The 17104-nt window shown below is 37.0% G+C and overlaps 1 protein-coding gene across 2 annotated transcripts in view; it reads left to right on the top strand.

The window, feature by feature from the left end:
• Nucleotides 1–17104, top strand: part of DNaseII (deoxyribonuclease II) — a 90533-nt gene that overhangs the window by 58372 nt on the left and 15057 nt on the right. Inside the window, exons 4-5 of one of the 2 annotated variants that reach the window (XM_090368580.1) lie at nucleotides 3311–3466; nucleotides 9778–9981. In XM_090368580.1, coding sequence (XP_090224706.1) covers nucleotides 3311–3466; nucleotides 9778–9981 — 360 coding nt within the window. The remainder of the gene's footprint in view (nucleotides 1–3310; nucleotides 3467–9777; nucleotides 9982–17104) is intronic. The other variant, XM_090368581.1, reaches the window with a different exon arrangement.

The raw sequence follows: 17104 nt of genomic DNA, 5'->3' as shown, positions 1-17104 counted from the left end.
CAGACCACCATAGTCACCTTTATGAAAGCAAAGTCCCTTCCTTTTACCCTTGATGGTAATTACCTCTTTGAGTAAATCCCACTTCAGCACACTGTGATCACTGCCACCTAGTGGTTCCTTTATCTGCAGATTCTTGATGCATGAAGAATCACTACTGATAATCAGATCAAGAGTATTACTCCCTCTAGTTGCCTCCCGAACATGCTGCTGTAGAAAACAATCATCCAATAAATCCACAAATCCCTTACTAGCGTGTGAGTGACCAACCCACAAATTCCAGTTATTATCCGGGAAATTAAAATTCCCCATTATAAAACACTCTAATTTATTGGCCTACTCTATTACTCTGCACAATTGCTCATTATACTCATCAGATTAATTAGTCCTATAACACACACGTACTCTCATTTTTCTTTCCCAGTGCTTATGTCACACCAAACAGACTCAACATTGCATTGTCCACCCACATCAATTGGATGCACTTCCTTAGATTTTATGTGTTTCTTAACTAATAGCATAACCCCTCCTCCTTTCCTGTCCTGTCTATCCTTTCTGTATACATTGTACTCCCCAAATTCCAGTTCTGCACTGCTTATGTCTGTGTGACACCACGTCTCTGATATCCCAACAATATCTGCCTTTGATGTCTTGACTAGCAGTTCAAGCTCGTCGTATTTATTAACTATACTCCTAGCATTAGTGTACATGCAAGTATACATGCACCTGTTTCTACTCTTAGTTACCCTAACATAGCTCATGTATTTACTTTCTCCACTATGACTCCCAGCAGTCCTGCAAATTCCCATTGCCTTGCTTTCCAGGCTGCTGCTCAATTGCATTTCAATAGAATTAGTGCAAGAATCACTTTTATCTCTGCCAGCGGCTACTGTTATTCTATTAGTCCACGTATCCCCCCAAGCTAGTAGTTTTCCGATCCACCTAACTCTGCCTGTATAGCATCAGCAAATATTCTTGCACCCTTTCTATTTAAGTGTTTCCCATCCCTATAGAAGCAGTCTCTCCTGTTAACAAACACAGACCAGGCTGAGAAAAATTCTACCCCTTGAGTCTTGCACAATCTCTCCAGGGCCGAATTGATTGAGAAGGCTCTCATCATATACTCTCTCCTATCATGTCTCGGCAGAATTTCTGACACTTTCAAATTCAACCCAAACTCACAGCTTTTTTTCAGCATTGTCTAAGTCTCCACATAGTTGCCATTCGTGTTCTTGATATTTAATTTTCTCCAGAAGCAACTTTAGATTGTCATAAGTTTCTTTTAAATAGACTGAATGAGCAACTGGCACAGATGTGTACTTACCTCCATTATACAAGAGAACACCTTTTAAACTAGTCTTGGAAGAGTCTATAAATAGTCTCCATTCACTAGGAACATATGATGGAGCTCCTAAGGCACTTATCAAACCAGCGATATCACTGCAATATTATTATTATTAGCTACATGGTGCAAGGAAGCCTGAGGCTTATGCTGTACCAGCCAAAAAAAAAAAAAAAAAATTCCCTGAGTTACCTTGAGAGTGAAAGAGAAGGGAATCACCAAGAAAGAGAAGAATGATGATATCCAGCTCAGGACCCTAGGTGTGCCAAGCCCATACTCATCATATGTGAGCCCCTACATATACGAGAGGATCTTCTTGTGAAAAATACTGTATAAACTCCCTTACACGATTTCTGTACCGGGAAAATTATGTACCTGGAGCAAGTAAGTTCTTCGCTTGAAGTCTGGATCCCAGAATTTCAGCAGCATAATTTGAAAGACCTAAATCCCTTACTAAGACTTGCGTGAATTGCTGTGGCATTGAAATATTTTCTGGTTGATAACATGATAACATTCCTCTTCACTAACCTCTTTAGCTTCTGCTTCAGTGAAAGAAAATGTGGACTCCAAAGTTTCTGGTGGAGGTTTTACGGGCAGATCAGGTCCATGCGAAACTGGTCTTATGGCTGATGGCGGATATGGATATTTGATGTCCTTTTTATTTTTTGAATTGTACCTTTAATGTCACATACACAAAAGTAACATTCGGCATGGCTTACTGGCTCGTGCCACACCATAGGAATAGCAAATGGCAAGCATACCTTTTTTCCTTGACTCCATTTTCTAAGATGTTTGACACGTATGGCATACGTTATGCGGTGCCCATGTTTTATCCTGATCACCTAGTTTTATGTCAAAGTATGCATAATACGATTTTTTTACAAAATCAGTAATATTTCGCCTCTGCTTTACAGGAACAAAACAACCACATATGTAATAAAATATGTCAGGACTGTTTATACACTTTCTGGTTGCCATACTAAAAGAAAACTAACACACAATGAGAGCTCACGACAGTTTTTCAGGAATACTGTGACCGCATAAGGGATGTGCCACTTATATAGGCTCTGTGGTTGAGTGGACAGTACAAACAAGTGAGTGCATGCCCAGACAAGTTTAACCAGTAACTACACACAGGAGTCTCTCTCATACTGGCGCCTCCGTAGCCAGGTGGGAAGGAGCAGCAGTGCGTAGCACACGCTTCTTGATTAGACCGGGGTTCGAGCCCGTCACCACCAGATACGGAAAGGTCAGGGAATGACCACCGCATATCCCCGAGCAATATGGCCTTAGTTGCTAATGCTCCTAAAACACCAAATAACTCTCTCATACTCCACTTGGAAAATAAAATTCTGGGAATTACAGATGGGGTGGAAGAGTGGGGTGGGGCTGTTTACCTTCCTGGGTCAAGGTCGGCTACCTTGCAGTATAACCTTGCAGTGTGTGTAGTTACAGGTTAAACATGCACAATCAGTATCAAATATTTGCCTCAAATTGTATTTGAGGCAAATATTTGATACTGATTATGAATATAGGGGTATAAAACTTGTAAACCATTGCAGAAACTATAGTTATGTACACATTTGCATATAACACCTATGTAATATTTTGTTAATGAATTGTGAAAAATCTTTACGTGATAAAAACAAACGGACTTCGGTTTAGTAATCAGTAAACATGCATAAATAACTGCCACATACTTTTACTCAAATCCCAGATACACTGTAAACCAGTGTTATGTACTGATTACTTACTTCAGATTAGGTCATTTATTAGTTATAACTGATCAGGTTTACCTAATGATAATCAGTGAATTTATAAATATGTAAGTAATTTGATAGTTTCGTTTTAAAATTTGGAATCTGCATTTGTAAATATGCATGATAAATCAGATTTTTAAGAAATTATTTAAAGAAATAATGAAATCTGTTGGGTGAAACCTCACCTTTCCCTATTAATCTGACATGCTAGGAGTAATTGGATTTACTAACACATCAGGCTTTTGGTTGATTCACACTGTTCCAAGATTTCCAAGTGAAAGTGATTATCAATTTCCTGGAAATGGCAGAGAGAATGGTCAGATAATGCTGTGCATCACATTTAAGTTAAAAGAATTTAATACTATAGGTAAGTATTGGAATATGACAATTTTTATGTGTTATGTACTTATATATTAAAACTAATTGAATATTAAATTAGCTATAGATATATACAGCATATATATATATAACAAGAAAATATAGAAAAACGTTTTCAGAAGGATAAACATAAATTTGTCCTTTCACAACAAAATAATAAAATTTATAAAATATTATTATACACTCTCTATTCCTTAACATTTCAGTCATCCATGATTTGGTCCCTCACAACTGTTCATTGTTTAAAATTGTCCATAAAGTTCAGTGTGAAAAGATAAGTAAAAATGTTACCACTTTTGGATAGCTTTTTATTTAACACTATTTAATTTTCTTGCAGTTTACAAATACTTCTAAACACTTTTACAACAAGCTTCCCTATAATGTAAATCCCTTTAAAGCAAATTTTTTTTTATGAACCTTTAATTCAAAGACAATTACTTTTTATTTTATTTACATATAACAAAATGATATCACTCTATAAAAAAGTTGTGACTGGGAACCTTGTTCAATGTGTTCTTATTGTATCAGGTAGGTGTGTTAAGTTCTGTCAAGTACATGTAATACTACTGTGTGTTTAGTCTGCATGAATTTGAAACTAACAATCAGTTCAGTACAGGTTAAAAAAGTCTATGAAAACTCATGGTACTGGATTTTACACTGTACATTTGAGTGCTTTCCAAATAAATGATGATTAAATACCTGCAGATTAATGTACTGGGATTTTAACTAAAAAGGACAGTGGCTAAATGGCCAAAGGAACAACAATACACAACACAATACTTCCAAATCCCATACATTTTTAAATATCTGGCCTAAACAGTGATCTGTTACACCCACAAAGAAAACCACGTGGAGGCGGAGATGGAGGGAAACCCCCTGGTGCTGTATGACACGAATACACTTTATCTGGCCTTTCCAGAGTACTGTATTCAACACAATAAAACTGATTGCAGAGTTGTGGGAATCACCAGTGCTGCTTAACCCTAAACACTATGTCCAACTCCAAACTCACAGAACTAACCTTCCTTCACATATATTTCTCAAAAATTGTCTACAGAAATTTAAGTCTAATAACAACAAGTATCTTTTGTTTTCTCAAACAAACAATACAAACAATAAGTTCTAATATCTTTTGTTTTTGGAGTTTTCATTAGAAAAAAATATATAAATATAAATACACATATACAGGGTGTTTCAGTTAAACGTTTCATAACTTCTAAGAGGGGTAGGGTACATCCTGACAACTCGAAATCATATAGCAATGTGGGGTCGGAAATGCTTTCCTGAAGCGGTGTTGTACACAGAAGCACCATAAAGAAAAGAGACCGTAAGTGAGAAATCGTTTTAATAATACATGAAAAGAAGCAAAAGGTACATGGATTAAAGTAAGTTTTCGAAGTTTCTTCCACGGGCTACAATGCACGCCTCACATCTCCGACGCATGGACATCCGAACATTCTGGAATACTCCAGGCGAATTTCGAATTTCTTCGGCAGCTACTGCGATTCTTGCAACCAGCTCCTCAGCATTGTCAACAGGGGTGTCATAAACTAGCGATTTCATATGACCCCAGAAATAAAAATCAAGACATGATAGGTCGGGTGACAACTTTTGAGAGATGAACAGATTTCTGCATCGACGCAACAGACAATGTGGTTCCAACACGATGGAGCCCCTGCCCATTATAGCGGAGATGTTCGTAACTACCTGGAGGTCACATTTGGTCAACAGTGGATCGGACGTGGTGGTCCCGTGCGTTGGCCTGCTCGGTCACCCAACCTATCATGTCTTGATTTTTATTTCTGGGGTCATATGAAATCGCTAGTTTATGACACCCCTGTTGACAAAGCTGAGGAGCTGGTTGCAAGAATCGCAGTAGCTGCCGAAGAAATTCGAAATTCGCCTGGAGTATTCCAGAATGTTCGGATGTCCATGCGTCGGAGATGTGAGGCGTGCATTGTAGCCCGTGGAAGAAACTTCGAACACTTACTTTAATCCATGTACCTTTTGCTTCTTTTCATGTATTATTAAAACGATTTCTCACTTACGGTCTCTTTTCTTTATGGTGCTTCTGTGTACAACACCGCTTCAGGAAAGCATTTCCGACCCCACATTGCTATATGATTTCGAGTTGTCAGGATGTACCCTACCCCTCTTAGAAGTTCTGAAACGTTTAACTGAAACACCCTGTATATAAATACATAAAAAACATCTGTGGCATCCTGAATGCTAGGTTTTTTATTTGCATATTTTGTATTTAACTTATTTCCTTAAAAAGATCTTGAATATTATTTTTGAAATCAAATTGTAACTTTCTTTCAGCTTGGTTCATTTTTCTTTCAAACTGTTGATTCAGTATTAAATTAGTAGTAGTAGTAGTAGTAGTGGCACTTGATGCAAGAAAGCAAGTGTAGGAGCTTATGCAGCATCAGCCAAAAAAAAAAAAAAAAAAATCACACCATACCCTCCAATTGCCTGTCCAGTTCCTCCTTAAATTTATTTAACCTATCAACTTCCACAACGACAGATGGAAGTTTGTTCCAGCAATTAACCACCCGCTGGCTAAAGGCAAATTTCCGCACATCTATTCTACATCTATCCTTTCTTAATTTGAACTTATGTCCCCGTAGGTTCGTATTCTGAACAAGTGGGAGGATCCCATCAGAATTCAGCGTGCTCAACCCATTCAAGGCCTTATAGACCTCAATCAGATCACCGCGCAGGTGCCTAGTCTCCAGCCACTGCAATTTGCAGAACTTAAGCCTCTCTTGGTAAGAGGATCCCTTCATTCCCCTCACCAATCGTGTTGCTCTTCTCTGTACACGCTCAAGCAAATCTACATCCTTCCTAAAATGAGGCCTCCAGACCTGTACGCAGTACTCAAGGCGTGGCCTGACCATTGCCTTATACAGAGGGACAATCACCTCCTTTTCCCTGCTAGCAAAATTCCTATATATCATTGACAAAACCCCATGACCTGCCCTAGCAGCCTGTCTACATTGCTCAGAAAACTTCATATCTGACTGCACAATTACTCCCAGGTCTTTTTCATTTTCTACCACCTTAAGTGTAGTACCACACAGTTGGTACGTTTCTCTGGGGTTACTTCTATCCATATGCAGTACTTTACAAGAATACATGTCAAAATCAAAAGAAAAAATATCTATTTGCTTCTCTGATATCAACATTGTTCATTTAGCACAGTGGTTTTCAGCCGGGATGCCGCAACAACATTCTAGGGATGTCACGTAATTTGGGTTTAAGTTACTTTTTTTAAAACTTTATATGTTTATTTCATTATAAATTTCTTATATGAGGTACAACAAAATTTACTCCCATGGTGGAAATGGGATCTACAAGGGTAGATACCATTTCCCTAGTTTCAGGGCTGTTGTGAATGTGCTAATGGCATTGATAATTGGATCTATCTTTCCAGAACTATATAAATAGTGTCCACCTATTGCTGAAATGAATGCCCATCCAGTTCTGAAAAGCCATTTCTTTCCCAGGCTCCCCCTTTAACTTTCTCTTTGCTGCACATAAGAAAATTTCTACAGTTTATAGTAAATACCACTTTAAACCATTCCAATCACAAACTGTTTCATAAAAATTCAGCACTTTGTCAAGTGCTGAATAAGATAACCAAAGTGCTATTATAATAGAACTTTGGAAAGGTCAACCAATGTTTTGCAATTCCCAAAGCAAAGAAAGAATACATGTCAAAATCAAAAGAAAAAATATCTATTTGCTTCTCTGATATCAACATTGTTCATTTAGCACAGTGGTTTTCAGCCGGGATGCCGCAACAACATTCTAGGGATGTCACGTAATTTGGGTTTAAGTTACTTTTTTTAAAACTTTATATGTTTATTTCATTATAAAACGGTATCTTTTTAATTTAGTACCTCTATATAAAGAATAAAATTATTATATTAGTATTATATAATTTGTATTATGAATTGTAATTTTGTTTATAATTATATTATTATAATAACAACTGTCATATAACATATATTTTTAAATATTATATATATATATATATCAAAACTAATGCCAGTACCATGGCAAAACTGTTGAGCAAAAATAATAAATTAAACAAGGATTAATCAACACGGAGGGAGAAGAAAAGGTAAGAAGACTAAATTGTAACAGAAAATCTCCAAATAATTTAGAAAATCCAATTAAAAATAAAAAATCAATTTTTAAAATTTAGAGCCAATTACATAAGAATTTAACGGCACTCCCTAGTAAGCTATTGGCCTCTTGGTCCTCCGTTGATATGGGGCATAATGGTCAGTCTATTTTTGCTATTTTGGTTTTATTTTATTGTAGTTAGTTTAGTCTCTATTTGTGATATTTCATGTAATTTGGAACTGGCACCTTACGAGGGGGGCACGCTAAATTCTTATGTAATTGGCTCTAACTTTTAAAATTGATTTATTATTTTTAATTAGATTTTCTAAATTATTTGGAGATTTTCTGTTACAATTAATTTTGTTACCTCTTCTTATCCCTCCCTGTTGATTAATCATTATGTTTAATTTATTATTTTCGCTCAACAGTTTTTCCATGCTACTGGCATTAGTTTTGGTTTAATATTTAACATCAGTTATACATTGGGAATTATATGGAGGAATATGCATTTTGCTGCCTCTAATGATAGCTTTAGATTTATTTTCTTAATTTTCGTATTATATTTTTTACTATATTTCTTAACTACTTCATTATTCTAATATATATATATATATATATATACTATCATTGAATTATATTAAATAAAGTTAAATTATAATGAAATAAATAAATAAATAATTAAGCATTCATTAGAGGCAGCGACATGCAATTCCTCCATATGAAGCTGAAATACATCCAATATGTTAAATTAAATAAAATTTTTATTTTTCGCTGCATAAGGACCACCGCCGTGCAAATCCTCTGCATTGGTGGATTGATCGGAGGAGGGAGGGTGAATTGGTACTTCGATCTTTTCACCATGGCGACGATTTGTATAGCGATTGAAATGCAGCGATTCCATGACCATTATTGGCCTCGTGGTCCTCTGTCGATATGGGGCATGATGGTCAGTCTGTTTTATTTTATTTTAATTTATTTTGATTTTGTTATCGTCTGGTAGTTCCTTTAACCCTCTTTTGGTGATATTTCACGTCTTTCGGAACTGGTACCTTTCTGGGGGGTACCGCTAAATTAATAAATAATTGGCATTAGTCTAAATTTTGTATAGTTTTAATTGGATTTAAAGTTCGAAATTATACAAGGGTTTATGGGCTACTATTTATATCTATTCCTTCTTTTCGTTCGATTGTTTATTTGGGTTATTTTTATGTTAATTTTCGCTCTACAGTTTTTGCCATACTACTGGCTTATGTTTTATTTTATTTAATTTAGCATGTTGGATATATATATATATATATATATATATATATATATACACAATACATACAGAGAGAGAGAGAATATCGGATCTAACAGGCAGAAAATTAAGTAGGGGTGCCACAAAATAAAATAAATTACATAACATTAAAAAAGGTCGAAAACCACTGATTTAGCAAGTATTCATCTCTAATGATAATATATTTAATCTGGCTTGTTTAGAGATTGTAAGATGGTTAAGGGACTCTGTACAATGCAAAAAGAAAGGTCTCTGGCTAACTGAATAGATTTTTCATGATATTAATGCACTTTCTGTAAGGCAGTTTTATTTTTTGAAAATTCAAATTATGTAGCTTGACGCACTGCCTTATTTACTAGATATGCTCCCACCCTCAACTTTTTCCTTTCTATGCTTAAACATATACTTTCAAAAACCAACAGGAACAATCCGCTTTACCCAGTTGGGCAAAGTAGATTGCATCAAAATGAGACTAGTCTGAAGGAGATTATGTTCATTAATGTATACCAGTAAATGTACATTTATTATAAAGTTAATTTCATTATTATTTTTATTTTATTTTATTTTATTTTTTTGGCCATACTGCATATGTTTTCTTTCTATCATGGGATATAGGTTTAGACTATGAAAGATTAACTTCAGATTAAATGTAAGGAGATATGTTTTTGGCCAAAGAATAATTAGCTAACGAAAACTGTCACTTATTCTTGTGGAAATAAGAACAAATCCAGGACATACACTTTACAGTTACAGAAAATGTCTTTTAATAACATGATATACAAGTTTTCTTTCATTATTTTAGCATTACCAACATTAGTAAAAAAAAAAAAAAAATTAGTTTATTATTTGCTTATTAACCTATTATTATTTTTTTATTTTTACACTTTTAGGAAGGCATTTATTAGTTGCTCGCCCAAAAATCTATGCAAGTAAATATACCAGTACTGTAAAATATCTAGATGATGATGTTCAGTCACTGTTTGAAGATAGGCCACTCTTCATTAAGAAGCCACCATGGACAAAAATTTTTAATATTGTTAGCAGTGATGGAATGGAATTTACTAGTTTTTCTAAGAATGGAAAGTTTGATAGCGGTGAGTTTATAAAAATAAAATTGAATATAGTTATGATATTTCCAGTTCACACTGAATTAATAATCTTAGTTTTAATTATTTTAATTACCTTGGTTTTAATAATATACAGCTTATTAATAATAATAAATTTATGAAAGTGAGTTAAAATTAATAAAGTTAATGGAGTCAGCTGCCAGGTGTCGCTTGGTGTAGGCGTGGACTTCTGTAGCTGCTGCAAGCTGATAAGTTTTTCTTGAAATTTTATCGTATTTTTGATTAGTTAACATGTTAATTTGTGTTTTACAAATAGATTAAATAGGCTTAGTAGCACTCATTAGCGTATTTTTTTAATTTAGCTGGTGACTTTGTAAGTTACAACTTGCTACTCTTACTGCTATTGTATTGGTGTTTTGGCTGGAATATCGTAGCGTATTCAGAAGCATAGAAGAATAGTAGGGTTTTAATTGTAATAAATAAGTATTTTGAAGGTTTTAATCACTTTTTTTGGACATATATCTTTTGTATTTAGCTAAAGATATAACTAATGTAGCATTGTGATCATTACGGTATAGTGTAACTTGATAATGTATATCTTGAACTTGATAGCTAAGCTATAGCGTAAAACTATATAGCGGAATACATATTACTGCATTAGCTTAGTATAGTATTATATAGTCAAGTATAGTATAAGTAAATTAATAAATTAAATTTATTAACCTTATTAATTTTCATTATTAATAAAATCGTATTAAACAGAAATCATGCCACAGGCCAGAGCAGCAAAGCAACGTGCACAAAGTAGCGGGAGTGCTGTGGCTCAGGGAAGAACCGAAGGGAGCGATTCTCCAACACATCACAGCCTAAAGAAATGTGCAACTTGTGAAATTTTTGCAGACTTTTCTGGGATGGGACATAATGTTGCCCAGGAGGATGGCTTTGTGTGTGTGTGTGTGTGTGTGTGTGTGTGTGTGCGCGCGCGCGCGCACGCTCAATGTAAGCAGTGTGAAGAAGTTAGGTGCCACCTCAGCATTGTTATGGGCCTTTATGAAAACTTATAGGGCAGGATAGATGACCTTGAAGGACTTAAATTGGGGGAACCATCAAGCTCTCAGCTGCCCACATCAATGCCAGAGCTTGCAACTGATCATCAGGCAACATAGCAGCAACCTTCAGGGCAGAATGCGCTGGTCTCACAGGAGCTAGTTATTGCCGGTGACTCTATTGTCAGGGAGATGTTAAATTTGAGAGCGTCTACAATTCAGTCCAGACACAATAGAGGGGAGTATATGATAAGAGCCTTGTCAACCAATGCAGCCCTGGAGAGATTGTGTAAGGCTCATGGAGTAGAATTTTTCTTAGTGTGGTCTATGCTTGTTAACAGGAGAGATTGTTTTTACAGGGATGAGATACACTTAAATACAAGGGTGCAAGAATATTTGATGATGCTGTCGAGGCAGTGTTAGGTGGGTCGGAAAACTGCTAGCTTGGGGAGATTCACAGACTAATAGATTAATGGTAGCCACAGACAGAGGTAAAAGTGATTCTTGCACTGCTTCTGTTGGAATGAGAGCAGATATTGTTGGGATATCAGAGACATGGTGCCACAGGGATATAAGCAGTGGAGAATTGGAATTTGGGGAGTACAATATGTACAGGAAGGATAAAAGGTAGAAGAGAAGGAGGGATTATGCAGTTAGTTAAGAAACACATAAAATCTAAAGAAGTGCATCCAGTTGACATGGGTGTATAGAGCAGTGCTGAGTTGGTTTGGTGTGACATAAACACTGGGAAACCAAGTTGAGAGTAGGAGTGTGCTATTGGCCTGGTTGGTTGGTTGGTTATTTGGTTTTTAGGAGCATTAGCAACTAAGGACATATTTCTCCGGGAATATGCGGTGGTCATTCCTTGACCTTTCCACATCCTCCGTATTTGGTGGTGACAGGCTCGAACCCCGGTCTAATCAAGAAGCATGTGCTACGCACTGTTGCTCCTTCCCACCTGGCTACGGAGGCGCCGCTATAGGCCTAATGACTCTGATAAGTACAATGAACAACTGTACATGTATCTTTAATGATAGCATAAGAATCAGGTGATTATCAAATTAGATTAGATTGAAAGAAAAGTACCAGCTGGCTATGGAAATTTGTGTAATTTGTTGATTGCAGTGATATTCCGTACCTGTCTGTATTTTGAAAATTATGGGAAAGTAATCACTGTTGAAGTCAGTTAGCACTGTCTGTTCAATGTAAGATATATGGATGAGGAACATATGGACAAGTGCATTGTAGAACTAGATCCTGTGGGAGAGATGAATATATGTATGTGTATCCATGTTTAGTGTTGCTAGCTTGTTAAGCACAGTTTTGATTATTTGCTACTCTCTACATTCTATGTTCAGAGAAACCGACAGAAGGTGTTCATTTAGGTTGCCCAGAAAGTGGGGCAGCTGATTTTCTAAAATGTCAAGTTCTCCAGCAGAGTATGTTGTGCTCAGTAGAATATGAATGGCGACAAGAATGAAGTGTGAACATTAGTGAGAACGAGAGTAGCCTTGTGCAGGCAAAGTTTTTTACTGCTCCTGGAATAGAGAATTTTTTTTGTTTTATTAGCTTAAATTGACATATTAACTTATTTTCTAGAGTAGCTTTATATTCCTAGTTACGATACTTGGTTTAAAGTTTAACTTAGATAGAGATTTTGTAGGTATTACTTAGTATCGGTAAGGGTATGAAATCCATGTGTTACAAGTTGCAGCTCCAATGAACGAGAAGTTTTCTAGCCATATTTAGCCGCTTTATTGACCAATTGTTATATCAAATTATTTTCTATAAGTAGCTTATAGACCTAGTCAAGATCCTTAGTTTATTCTGAATCGAGACAGCGAGATTTGGAAGTTAATTAATATTTAAGTGTCCATAGATTTACTGTTTGTAACTTGCCGCCATTGTTATACGATACAACATTATATCCCAAACTAAATAGCGTAAGCTTAGTATAGTATATAATATAATATAGCCAATTAATCAGTAAAATCTATTAATCTTGTTAAAGTTCATTGTCAATTAAATTGTACTTTTTAACTAAATACATATAACGACTTAGATTACAAACGTTAACATAATTAATTAATACATAACTTGATACGGAAGTTATATAAACGGAACGCGTAGATAATACTCGATACTGAAAAATATATATAGCATTATAACTGTTTTGGGATACAAGTTTAGGGTTATAATTTTGTACTGAAATTGAAATTAAATCGAAATCATGACTCAGACCAGAGTAGCAAAGCAAAAGGCTCAAGCTAATGGGAGTGATGTGGCTCAGGGGAGAACTGAGGGGGGCAGTTGCCTTCTGAATTACATCCTTTTAAAATGCACTGCTTGCATGATGTTTGTGGAGCAATCGAGTACGGGACATGATACTGCCACGAGGGATGTCTTTGTGTGTGCGCGATGTAAGGAGTGTAAGGAAATCAGGCGACAACTCAGCATTGTTATGGGCCTATATGAGAGCTTGAAGGACAGGGTGGATGCCCTCGAAGGATCTAAATTTAGGGGCCCATCAAGCTCTCAGCTGCCCACATCAATGCCAGAGCTTGCACTTGGTCATCACGCAACACAGCGGCAACCTCCAGGGCAGAATGTGCTGGTCCAACAGGAAATAGTAGTTGTTGGTGACTCTATTGTCAGGGAAATGGGAAACATGCTTTGTAAAAAGGATAGGTGGAACGGGACCAGGGTATGTCTGCCAGGGGCAAAGGTTGATGACGTTGTAGAGCAGATATCACCTTTTAAGGGCACAAAAGGTGATATAGTTGTACACGTTGGCACTAATGATATTAAGAGTGGGAGACCGGCAGAATTACTTAACAAGTACAGGTCACTGTTGAAAAAAAAGCTGTGAATTAGGGTTGAATTTGAAAGTGTCTACAATTCTTCCCAGACACGATAGGAGGGAGTATATGATGAGGGCTTTGTCGATCAATTTGGCCCTGGAAAGACTGTGCAAGGCTCAAGGGGTAGAATTTTTTTCAGCCTGGTCTGTACTTGTTAACAGGAGAGACTGCTTCCACACGGATGGGATACACTTAAATAGAAAGGATGCAAGAATATTTTCTGATGCTATCGAGGCAGTGTTAGGCGGGTTGGAAAACTGCTAGCTTGGAGGGGGGATACAAGGACTAATAGATTAACAGTAGCCACTGGCAGAGGTGAAAGTGATTCTTGCACTGCTTCTATTGAAATGAGCAGCAGCCTGGAAAACAAGATGCAGGATATTTCAGAGACTGCTGGGAGTCATTGCGGTACAAGTAAACACATGGGTTGTGTTAGGGTAGCTAAGAATAGGAACAGGTGCATGTATACTTGCATGTACACCAATGCTAGGAGTTTGGGAAATAAATTTGATGAATTTGAGGTATTGCTCAAAACATGAAAGGCAGATATTGTTGGAATATCAGAGACGTGGTGTCACACAAATATAAGGAATGCAGAACTGGAATTTGGGGAGTACAACGTCTACAGAAAGGATAGACTGGATAGGAAGGGAGGAGGGGTTATGCTATTAGTTAAGAAACACATAAAATCAAGGAAGTGAAGCCATTTGACATCGCTGGACAGTGAAGTGTCGAGTCAGTTTGGTGTGACATAAGCATTGGGAGATCAAAATTGAGAGTAGGAGTGTGCTATAGGCCTAATGACTCTGATGAGTATAATAAGAAACTGTACAGGAAAATAGAGTGGGCCAGTAAATGAGAGAGTCTTATAATGGGAGATTTAATTTCCCAGATATTGACTGAAATTTGTGGGTTGGTCACTCACACACTAGCAAGGCTTTTGTGAATTTATTGGATGATTGTTTTCTATAGCAGCATGTTCGGGAGGCAACTAGAGGGAGTAATACTCTTGATCTGATTATCAGTAGTGATTCTTCATGCATTAAGAATCTTCAGATAAAGGAACCACTAGGTGGCAGTGAACACAGTGTGCTGAAGTGGGATTTACTCAAAGAGGTAACTACCAACAGGGATAAAGGGAAGGGTTTTTGCTTTCGTAAAGGCAACTACGATGGTCTGAGATAGTATTTAAATTCTATACAGTGGGACCAACTGATGATGTTACCAACAGCAAATTCAAAATGGGAAGCATTCAAAGAACTTATCTTGGAAGCTACTAGGCTTTACATATCAACTAAGAAATATTGTTCAAGGTTTAGGCCTAAATGGATGTCAGATGAACTAATGAGACATATGACAGAGAAGAAAAATGCATTGGATACATATAAATTAATGGGTGACATGGAAGCCTATGATAGATATAAGCTGGTCTGTAACCAAGTCACAAAGGAGATTAGGCAGGCGAAGGCAGATAATGAAAAATCCTTGGCAAAGGATGCAAAGAAAAACAGAAAAGAGTTCTTTACCTATGTAAATCCTAAAAGGAAAGGGACGAATCAGATTGGTCCACTGGATATTGATGGTTCAAAAGTTGAGGATCCTGCTCAGGTGGCTAACAAATTAAAAGAATATTTTGCATATACATTCACACGTGAGGAGTTATTCAGAAAGGGGAATGCCAGAGGTGAAGTAAACTCTGGCAGTGAGCTAGATGATTTTGTAATAACTGAGAGGAAAGTGGAGGAGAAATTATTGAGTATAAACATAAAAAAGGCACCTGGGGTGGATAGGATCTATCCAGTTATACTAAAGGAGGCAGCAAAGGAAGTAAGCAAACCTTTAGCCATAATTAGAGAGCTTCTTTGGACTCAGGGGAGGTACCCATAGACTGGAGATGTGCAAATGTGACCCCAATTCACAAAGGAGGATCAAAGGCTGACACAAGTAATTATAGACCTGTGAGTTTAACTTCTGTTCCAGGAAAATTAATAGAGGCACTGGTTAAAGAAGCACTGCAGGATCATCTAGACAAGAGTTCAGTTATAGCAGGGAATAACTTTGATATTATATATTCTGGATGCAGGGAATAACTTTGATATTATATATTCTGGATGCTATTTTTTATTTTTTATTTTTTTGGTTTTTAGGAGCATTAGCAACTAAGGCCATATTGCTCCGGGATATGCGGTGGTCATTCCCTGAATGACCTTTCCGCATCCTCCGTATTTGGTGGTGACGGGCTCGAACCCCGGTCTAATCAAGAAGCGTGTGCTACGCGCTGCTGCTCCTTCCCACCTGGCTACGGAGGCGCCTATTCTGGATGCAAGGAATAACTTTGATATTATATATTTGGATCTTAGAAAGGCTTTTGATACTGTTGCACATGGAAGACTGCTGCACAAACTGGAGCAGTGTGGCATTGGAGGCAAATTGCTGCTATGGATAAAGGGATGGTTGAGAGGGAGAAGACAGAGAGTGGTAATCAATGGACTCTGCTTATCATGGACTATGGTATTAGTGGAGTCCCTCAGGGTTTAGTGTTGGGTCCATTATTGTTTTCTGTATTTATAAATGATATTGATGATGGTATATCAAGCTTAATGTCCAAGTTTGCAGACGATACAAAGGTTGGCAGGGTTGTTAAGGACACTACTGACGCTATGCTGCTGCAACAGGATCTGGAAAGGTTGAGCAGTTGGGCTGAGAGGTGGCAAATGAAGTTTAACATTGACAAATGTAAAGTATTACATATGGGAAACAGCAACCCCAGAGCAACATATCAACTCTGTGGTACTACACTAACAGTGGTAGAGAATGAAAATGACCTGGGGGTGATTGTACAGGCAGATATGAAGTTCTCTGAACAGTGCAGATGGGCTGCAAGTGTAGCTCATGGTGGCTTGTCAATGATATACAGGAATTTTTCTAGCAGGGATAAGGAGGTGATTATTCTCTTGTATAAGGCAATGGTCAGGCCACACCTTAAGTACTGTATACAGGTCTGAAGGCCTCATTTCAAAAGGATGTAGAGCTGCTGGAACGAATACAGAGAAGGGCAAGAAGATTAGTGAATGGAACAATGGGTTGCTCTTACGAAGAAAGACTTAAGTTTTGCAAATTACAGTGTCTGGAGACTAGGCACTGGCAAGTTGATCTAATAGAGCTGTATAAAGCCTTGAATGGTTTGAGCATGCTCAATGCCAATGGGATTCTTCCTCTTGCTCAGAATAATCACCTGAGAGG

The sequence above is a fragment of the Mastigoproctus giganteus genome, chromosome 2, assembly GCF_048544385.1.
Source record: "Mastigoproctus giganteus isolate SK-2022 chromosome 2, ASM4854438v1, whole genome shotgun sequence".
Taxonomy (NCBI): Eukaryota; Metazoa; Arthropoda; class Arachnida; order Uropygi; family Thelyphonidae; genus Mastigoproctus; species Mastigoproctus giganteus.
The sequence above is the reverse complement of the archived record's forward strand: the minus strand, read 5'-3'. Positions and strand labels throughout refer to the sequence as shown.